This window comes from Zophobas morio, unplaced genomic scaffold (assembly GCF_036711695.1).
Source record: "Zophobas morio isolate AGI-343-1 ecotype UQ-CSIRO unplaced genomic scaffold, CSIRO_AGI_Zmor_V1 ptg000012l, whole genome shotgun sequence".
NCBI lineage: Eukaryota > Metazoa > Arthropoda > Insecta > Coleoptera > Tenebrionidae > Zophobas > Zophobas morio.
This window is the reverse complement of record NW_026972117.1, coordinates 24,927,001-24,936,963: the sequence shown is the minus strand read 5'-3', so window position 1 is coordinate 24,936,963 and position 9,963 is coordinate 24,927,001. Positions and strand designations below refer to the sequence as shown.

The window sequence follows — 9,963 nt, the reverse complement described above, 5'->3', positions numbered from 1 at the left end:
CTAATAACCAGTACGATCCGTTTCTTTTCCTAACAGAAAAAGCAACCTAGTGGAAATTGTGAAAAAAAGCTTGGTTGTCAAGCGCCAACTTGAAGACATTTTTTATTACTCCCACCTTAATCTGCGATCCATAAAAGGTAGCCTTGGTCAATTAAATTTAATCTAAGCTGACACATGTGACACAGAGTGGGAATAAAAACTGAATGTAAAGGACAACCAACGTAAGTTTTTTTTAGTCACGCCATTCTGGAAAATATTCGTTAGTTGCGTCCACTCATCATTAAACTCGGTTTTCCGAAATTGGTTATGTTGAATCAAGAACAAATCTACCATAGATGCTCATAATTTTAACAAATAAAACAACAACCCATATTGAATTTTATTTATTTTCAATTAAATCATGACTGCAATACAATTATGATCGATAGTTTGGGAAAACAGTATAATAAATAATTATTGTAATATCACAATGACAAAATAAATAATAATTATCAAAAATTCATTGGTTTACTCTTTACAATAAGCATGATTTTTAACACTTATTCTTACATTATCAAATAAATATTATCATTAGTGAGATTAAAAATGAACAAGGATTACTCAAATAAATTAGCCATGAGTATATTTAATCACTTAAAAACTACAACTTATATGTAGGTATTTAACTTACAAAACAGTTAAATTATGTAAAAGAAATAAAAAATAATCCACCGTTAATATTAATGATCATGAGAACAAAAAGTAGATTACCAGAAAAATGAATAAAAAGTTAGAAAATTAGTTATATAAAAATAAATAAATTTTTGGTCGTTTACATGAAAAAGATATCACAAATGTCATATTTCAGTAGAACATCCATCAGATGAAACAATAATAGTGTATTTAGGTATCATAAAGTACTAACAATCTACAGTAAATATTCAAAAAATTTCCTACAATAAAATGATTGTACATTAGGTAAAATAGGGAATTTTATATTTATAGTTATATTTTTACCTTGAATGTTAAACAATTTCCCTGGTAGATCACAATTTTTGAAGAAGTGAGAAATTTTAAATATGCAATACCTCCTCCATTCCAGGCATCCAATGCGGTTTTAAAATATGAGCTACTCAGGTACTATGGTATAAAACAGCATTCATCACAATTTTCAAAAAAAAAATCAAATGTGAGTAATTCGTAAACAACTTGCGTGTTATCCCTTTATCGAAACAAACACTTGACGTATTACAAGAACTTTCATTGAATTAGTCTTTAAGCGTATTCAGCATAGTACGAAAATTCGTCACTTTATTTATACAAATATTTTAGTAGATGATCTACCTTAAAACATACATTGGTCGATGAAACGAACTTGTCGAAAACTAACAGTGCGGTTAGAATAGTGAGACAAATATAATGGACAAACTTAATGATTTATAGGTATTTCAAATGTTCTTTCAGAATCACTACACGATTCAGTTGAATCGTCTGAATTAAGACAGTTCATAGTATTTCGTTCTAAAGCCTTCATCCGAATTTCCATTCTCTCCAACATCTTGTCTATTGCACGTAGTCGTTTTTCTAAACTAGTAGTACTGAGAAATCCAACCTGAGGAGAAAAATTACTGAATTATTGACGATTTATTGTATTAGTCGTACGTACCTGTAACTGTGAACTTAGAGGCAAGATTGGCATCAACCACCAAGTCCATGAAGGTCCATCAGGCAATGTTAACCAGTTCTTTTCGACGTTTGGCATCTGACCAATCAACCTCTCTACTTCGGCAAGGACTTTAGGGGTTAAGGACATTATCCACTTACAGGCTTTGTTATACACTTTTTGATGCAGGTTTAAAAGCTCTGGCACTTTGTCAGAAGAAACAACAATGTCCTTAATTACCTGTATTTTTGCAGTATCGTAGCCGTCCTGTAAAAATCGTACTTTAAAAATGAGTACTGAGGGTGTTAGGTAATGACGTACCTGTTCGCCTTTAGTTAGAACTTTGAATCGCCGCACACCGACTGTGGTAAGAATAAAACTTCCATCTTCTAATGAAACGGCATCTTTGACTTCCAAGACCGTTCCATACGAGACAAATTTTTCGCTAGTACTTTCCTTAGCCGCCATAGCAAATCGTCTTGTCGGTGATAATAAACATCTTCTAACCAGCAGTCTATACCTCGGCTCGTAAACATACAACGGGCACGCTACACCAGGAAAGGCATTAGTGCAAATAAACACAGGTATCTGCAACACGAACTTTCAGTAACATGGAAACAACAAAAAAACAACATTTACGTCTGAGTTTTTATTCAGTATGTGAACTTCCTTCATATTTGTTAGCAACCGTTCATTGTATTCTTTGGGGAGAAGAAACTTTATGGCTTGGTCTAAAATGACGCTGGATCCTCTCGAGTAATCCTTGACACTCAACGGCGCCATACACAAAGGACACGATAGTCCATGGTCTAAAACCCTGGTCAGACAAGCTTTGCAAAAAGTGTGACCACAAGCCGTCGTTATTGGGTCAAAAATGCACCGACTGCAAAGAATGCACTCCAGGTCATTCGGTGTTATACTGTCCCAGCAACACCTAATGGCCTTCTGTTGAATACTTTCGACTTCCTTGAAAACACTTTTAATAGTGCTATTAAATTTTCTGCTAGACATATCCGTCTTTGTGAATAATGTTTTTGCCAACGATTTGTCCTCGTCGTTTTGTTGAGAAATCTGAACAAAATAGCATTAGATAAATGAAAATAGTTATCTTCAAAATCTTACTGTTTCGTGGTCTTCGTTGATCTGTAAACCGGCGAATCCGGATCGAAGGTGATAGCGTGGCTGAATACCCAAAATGTCGGTAGTATTTGGTATCGAGCTCTCTGAAAATAACAATAAAAGGACTGTGATGAGATAATGACCAGTGCATAGACAGACAACTAATAATACATTAATTTGCAGTGAACTTTTTTTATTGGAAAAAATATTGCATCTAAGCGATCTTAAAATGGTATTTTTAGCGAAGTAGTATTCATTTTTATAGCACGCGAGGATGCAATATTGCCGGTATTAAATCAATAAAGTCACTTTAAGTCATCAAGACGTCTGGGAATGCCGAGATCACGTGGGAATGACCTCCTGGCATTGACTGCACCGGCGACTGCAAAGAATACCAATACAAAAACAGCCTGTTGATTAAACCGCAGCGGCTAGTAAAACGTAACTGCATTGTTCTTTAAAATTCTTGATATTTTTAGTTGTGAGCTGACCTATCCAAACGTTTACGTCTACACTCACAGTTAAATCATTTGCCTATCACTCTCGAAGACAAACAGAAACAAATTGCAACTAAGTATTTAAGTTACGGTCATTGACTATATAATATAATCATTGGATTCCTAATTCTGTGGCAAATCGTTAAAGACAAAATTACCACAAAATATTCTCATTTTTGTATGAAGGCCATGAATCCGTTTGTGAAAATCTTGAAGTAAATATACGTACTTTTTTTATTTCAATGATACTCAAGGTGGCCAGACAGTGATCCCTGAACCAATTTTTGTGTTGGGACACAAATTCCTACTCAGTAATGTTTCAATTTTAATTTTAAAAACACTCACTCACACACAAATGCATATAAATCATTGATCAATTACTGTTAGGTGTCCTATTTTTCACAACACGTCTAACACGACTCAATAAGTTAGCGGATTATCCACTGAAAGCTTGCAGATTCAGATATTCAGATAACATTTTTCTCAAGTTATACGATTTAAATGTTTAGAGTGTTTTACACGTTTCACCTTTATTGGTACTCTACTATCAAATAAAAATAAACATAAGGCCGACTTGGGACTATTATTACCGTTATTATTATTATTATTACCCTTATTATTGTCATCACCACCAATACTACAGCGGTTTTAGGAAGCATAAAATCTTAAACACACGAATTTTTTACAGTTTTATTTTATTTTAAATACAACATCCATCTCTGCTTTACAGCTACTCCTAGAAACATAAATTACTATAAAACCAATTTAAAACTCAAGTCAAACTGCATCTGTTTCCGGTTCGACGAAAGTTCAATATTAACTAGGAACGTGGTTACGTTCTTGTTACAGTGCAGTTGAAATAACGAGTCAATTCGTGGAACTCGGTTCCATTTACACCCGGAACCCTGACACTATGCATTATATAACACGCAAGCGGAAACGATTGAACGTACCCTGCAACCCTTATTATAAAAGCAAATATTGTGCCGCTTCGTCTTCACACTGTACACTGAAGCACCATTCCCGCATGCGCACTGTTGTCAAACAATTAAAGATTTTAATTGCCTTGCAGTAACAGTAAATTAATCACATATCTGAAAACTTTAATGCAGGGACTTTAAAAAAGTTTTCATGGCTGCATGTAGTACATTGTGTTCAAATTAAAAAAACTCTCCTGTCACTTTTCGTTTATTTAATTATGCATGTCAAACGTGATGTCATTACCAACTCACGTACACTTACGTAAGTTATGAATGTGCCAAATCGAAACACTATAATAATTACATAAAAATTAATATTACAATATTCAAGGTAATTTTAAGGTCACTAGTGACATTTATTTTAATGCACACGTTTGTGCTATAAAAACTTAATAAATGGGGCAAATGTCACTAAGGAAATAACCTTTTTTTAACGCAGAGTGCAATCAGACTAGCTTCCAATACAGAATAAAGAAAATATGTCAAATTATTTATAACCCCTCCCTCCATCTTAGGACACCACCACTATATTTGCTGTTAAAAGCAGATTACTAGACCACGATTAGTATAGCATCTTTGGGTAAATTTTTTGCATTTCTTAACAAATTAAGTTTAACAATGTTTGGAGAGGACGTCATAACTTTCTCGAGGTGATAACTAGACAAATTTTAGTTAACATTCTGCAATTATTCATTCAACCAGATCCATTTTGTAATTTCTTAAATGAAATTTAATTGCATAAATTTTATTTTTTGAGGATAACCCAGACAGCAAAATGTTACGAATGGAGGTGGATCATTAATTCAGAGGCAAAGAAAAATGCCACGCTTACATCATATGCAAAGTTTACCAATACCATTTTAAGACATCATCAATTTTGCATGTGATTTTTTTTAATTCAGTACAGTCCGTTGCATTGTTATTAGAATATCCAAACATATGCCCGAAGAAGCCCTGAAAGTTGGCCTTCAATTTTTTGGAAAGTACCTACAGTTAAAAATTAGAGGGATTACTAAACCCTATAGGTGAATAGTGTGTCCAGCTGCACATGCAAGGGATATTTAGTTAACAAACTTTGACAGGGGGAGTTAATGTGCACATTTGTTATCAAGTTATCATTGTGCTATCTTCCCGATATTAAAATAAAAATTTCAATGTAAACGGATAGGTAAGTAGTTTCCGGGCTTATTCGTATAATCGAATACAGTACATCTATTTTAGTTATCGACTGGGAAATAAAAAACAGTCTCAACCAATGGTCAACACTCCCGAAAAAAAAAACGTGCAAGCAAAACCATAGCTTAAAAATCAACAATATTTTATTTACTTAATTTAAATTACACTTTAAACAAAACACTCTTTACATTAATAATATTTTACGAGAAAAAATTACATACCCATAGACCAAAAGAATAAGTTTTATACATGTTTTATACATTACACTTTGTATACCATTTTAATTTTGTTTGTGAGCTCCCCGTTTATTACTTTTTAGTACCCAATGATTCTGGTATTTTCTTGTACGTAATCTGAAATATTTTTGAAATAGCCCTGGCTATTTTTCTTTAAGATTGATCGTGTTCAATTTGTACTTCTAGTCGTGTTTATGCTATGAAATGTAAAAATAATGTTTTTCGTAACTTTTTTTATACAAAGTGAATGCAGCTGTAGAAAAATCGGCTCAATTTATTATCAGGCAAGAGTTGCTGAAACACTAAAGTATACATTAACATTGCTAAACGACAGTTGATTTGGAACATACATATAAACTATACGATAAAAAAAGTAATCGGTTTTTAATATGCCTTTGAAGCAAATTCCTTTATTAAGCAGACTCACTTTACAAAAAAAAATGGTCTACGGTTATTTAGATAGAACTTCCATTACAAAATGTTATCAATATTTTATCAAAGACACGTATATATCAATTTGAAGAGGTGCAGTCTACTACTAATAATAATAATATTGCATTCCAAAATTTCGGAAAAATAGGGTAAGCCGTTCTTGATTTGATCAACAAAATAATTTTTCTCGTTCATTAATTTTTTGAGGTACCTGTATAAGTAATAATGTGCATGATAAACTATAAGTATGGACTCATAATATAGTGTTGAATGATAAAATTTTGGACATTTTAGATAACGTAATCAATTGGGAACGGTTAAATTTTGATTAACGATTAGCATGTTTACGATAACCTTAAAACTCAAGACGGATTTACAAATTACCGAGAGGGCAATCAAAAATACAATCAAAAGCAGCCATAGATTTTTGACAGGTGGTCTTTGAATGTTGCATTTTCAACTCAAACTTTTAAATTGGCGGTAATTTCACAAGACAAAATTCTATCAAAGACAAATCTACTCTCTAAAAGTAGGTGTTAGCTGTTGTATTTTCATTTTCAAAAATTGGTCGAAGGTTATTATTCAGTCCAACAAATACGGCTTCTTCGAAAAATTAGGAGTACAATTTAGTTTTGAAAATTTTATTTTTTAATGATAAATCTTTAACTTTATTTTTTATGGATAAGCTTTAAGAATCTTGGGATCCCCTAATGCTTTCTTATGGATAAGCTTTTTAAGAATCTCGGGATCGCTATTGTTATCTTTTTCTAAAACGCGAAAGAATCTCGAACCCCCCTTGTGTTTTTTATGGATAAGCTTTGAGAATCTTGCAGTTCCCTAATGCTTTTTGTAGATAAGCTTTTTAAGAATGTCGGGGTCCTCAAGTGTGTGTTTTTCTTTAAGAGAATTTGAAAGAATCTCGGAGTCTCCTAGTGCTTTTTTTAAAAAAGCTTTAAAAACCTCATGATCCCTTATTTTAGTGCCTTTTTTGTCTGTTTTTAGAGAGGAGCTTTAAAAATCTCGGGATACCCAAGTGTTTTTTTACGGATAGGTTTCAAGAATCTTGAGGTCCTGTACTACTTTTTTATGGTTAAGCGTTTTAATAATTTCAGGATCCCCTAGTGCTTTTTCTAAAATAATCTTTAAAAATCTCAGGGTCCCCTAATGTTTTTTTTTTTTTGGAAAAGCTTTAAGAATCTCGGGGTCCCCTAGTGCTTTTTTATGGCTAAGCTTTAAGAATCTCGAGATCCTCTAGTACTTTTTTTTGAATAACCTTTTTAATAATCTCAGGGCCCGTAGTGTTTTTTTCTAAGAGAATCTTTAAGAATCTCGGGATCCCCAAGTGTTTTTTTTTATGGAAAAGTTTTAAGGATCTCGGGGTCCACTAGAGCTTTTTTTATGGATAAGCTTTAAGAATCTTGGGATCCCCCAGTGCTTTCTTATGGATAAGCTTTTTAAGAATCTGGGAATCTTAGTGCTTTTTTATGTATAAGCCTTAAGAGTCACGGGGTTTTCTAATGCTTTTTACGGATAAGCTTTTTAAGCATTTCAGGGTCCTCAAGTGTGTTTTTTTTTTAGAGAATTTGAAAGAATCTCAAAGTGTTTTTTTACGGATAAGCTTCAAGAATCTTGAGGTCCTGTACTACTTTTTTATGGTTAAGCGTTTTAATAATTTCGGGATCCCCTAGTGCTTTTTCTAAAATAATCTTTAAAAATCTCAGGGTCTCCTAATGTTTTTTTATGGAAAAGCTTTAAGAATCTCGGGGTCCCCTAGTGCATTTTTATGGATAAGCTTAAAGAATCTCGAGATCCTCTAGTACATTTTTTTGAATAACTTTTTTAATAATCTCGGGATCTCCAAGTGTTTTTTTTTATGGATAGTGCCCTAGTGCTTCTTTTACGGATAAGTTTTTTAAGAATCTCGGGATCGCTATTGTTATTTTTTTCTAAAACACGAAAGAATATCGGACGCCCTTTGTGTTTTTTTATGGATAAGCTTCAAGAATCTCTGAGTTCCCTAATGCTTTTTGTAGATAAGCTTTTAAGAATCTCGGGGTCCTCAAGTGTGTATTTTTTTTTAGAGAATTTGAAAGAATCTCGGAGTCCCCTGGTGCTTTTTTTAAAGAAGCTTTAAAAATTTCGGCCTACCCTAGTGCTTTTTACGGATAAGCTTTAAGAATCTTGAGGTCTTTTACTACGTTTTTATGGTTAAGCTTTTTAATAATCTCGGGGTCCCCACGTGTTTTTCTAAAAAAATCTTTAAAAAGCTTGGGATCCCCTAACGTTTTTTTTTTATTGATAAGCTTTAAGCATCTTGGGGTCCCCTAGTGCTTTTTTAAGTTAAAATAAATATATGTGTGGACTGTTAAAGGACAGGTAAAGGAGCATGCTATGTGTATGCTTCAAATGAGTTTTTCCCTAATAAAATTTTGTAATGTCACCAACATTTTATCAAGGACATGAATATCCATTTGAATCGGTGCAGTGTAATATCAATAACAACACATTTCCGGAAAATATGATAAGCCGTTCTTGATTTGATAAAAAAAATCAATTTCCTGTTCATTAAATGTTTTGTGTTACCCTGTGTAAGCAATATTAAAAACTATGAATCCATTGATAAACCACAAGTAAAGAGTCCTAATATTTTGCATTATTTTTTTTTTTAGATAGAATTCAGCAAAATTTTGAGGTGACGTCATGAATTTTTTTGGGAGGGGGTAAACGTATAGATTTTAAATGCTTACAACAACCGTAACATGTTTGCGAAATTTCAAAGCATTCGGTTATTGTCGTGGTTTTTTTCCAAAAATCTACAGGTCTTCGGTGTTATACCTCAACATGGATTCATAAACTACACATCCAGGAGGATGTTATTTTATAAAATTCAGGTTACATTTATTCGGCAAAATTGTAACATGACGTCATTACTTGGGGGGAGGTTAAAAGTGATACACTTTGATTAATTGTTTACTGTGCCTTGGATAGATTTCAGAGCATTCGGTTTTGCAGCTCCAAAGTTAAAGTTATTGTAAAATGTTGTTATTCAATTTTGATTTTTTTTCCAAAAATCTGTATGTCTAGGGTAAAAACTCAACACCGTTGCATAAAGCACAACTGCAGAAATATCATGTTTTATAAAATTTACATAATATTTACGATTGCAAATTATAGAGAAGACGTCATCCCATTGTTGCTTGGTATGATTAGACAATTTTTTGTTATAATTTTACCATATACCTATACTATATTCCTAACTTACATATAAAAGTTGACAACAATCGATCTAACAATTTCGAAGATTATCTGTTTAATAAAAATTGACACAGACGACAGACAGGTGGAAACGGGAGACATACTTTTTCGTACTCAGGGGTCATAAAACTCTGAGAAAACATGAAAGCAGAGATTCGTCGGATAGACCTAAATTATGTACAAGAAAGAACGACTATCCTCTGGAGACAAATTTTCCATGAGTTTTTTGATGAGCCCAAAAAATTCTGTACAATGTTTACAAAACTTTTGCTACATCTCTGGAGTACATTTAAAAGTACATTTTGTATTCGCCAGCTTATTTTTGGAAGAACATCGAAAAATTATGTACTTGTTGTAATAAGATTTACAAAACCCTTACACCATTTCAATAGTCGTATTGACGACCATGGTGTGGTGGAAGTCCAGAAACTTCTAGAATAGTCTTGACCACTTTCTCGTAATATTTCGTCTTCAAAAATTTTGCATTCGACTGTCTGATAAAAAATGTGGGTGGTTTGTCCCACTGCACCGAATTTATGGTGCATTGACCATTACCACCACACATTTACGTTTCGACTTGTTCAAAACCTCCCAATTTTGCAAAAGTGTCCCATCCATTGTTTTGT

The 9,963-nt window shown here is 33.0% G+C and overlaps 1 protein-coding gene across 1 annotated transcript in view; it reads right to left on the bottom strand.

Moving 5' to 3' along the window:
• Window positions 1-719: 719 nt before the first annotated feature.
• Window positions 720-9,963, bottom strand: part of LOC135128076 (LON peptidase N-terminal domain and RING finger protein 1) — a 50,787-nt gene continuing 41,543 nt past the window's right edge. Inside the window, exons 2-6 of the mRNA XM_064054899.1 lie at window positions 2,765-2,865; window positions 2,282-2,713; window positions 1,964-2,230; window positions 1,646-1,909; window positions 720-1,591 (exon numbers count right to left, since the gene is read on the bottom strand). Coding sequence (XP_063910969.1) covers window positions 1,409-1,591; window positions 1,646-1,909; window positions 1,964-2,230; window positions 2,282-2,713; window positions 2,765-2,865 — 1,247 coding nt within the window. The 3' untranslated portion in view covers window positions 720-1,408. The remainder of the gene's footprint in view (window positions 1,592-1,645; window positions 1,910-1,963; window positions 2,231-2,281; window positions 2,714-2,764; window positions 2,866-9,963) is intronic.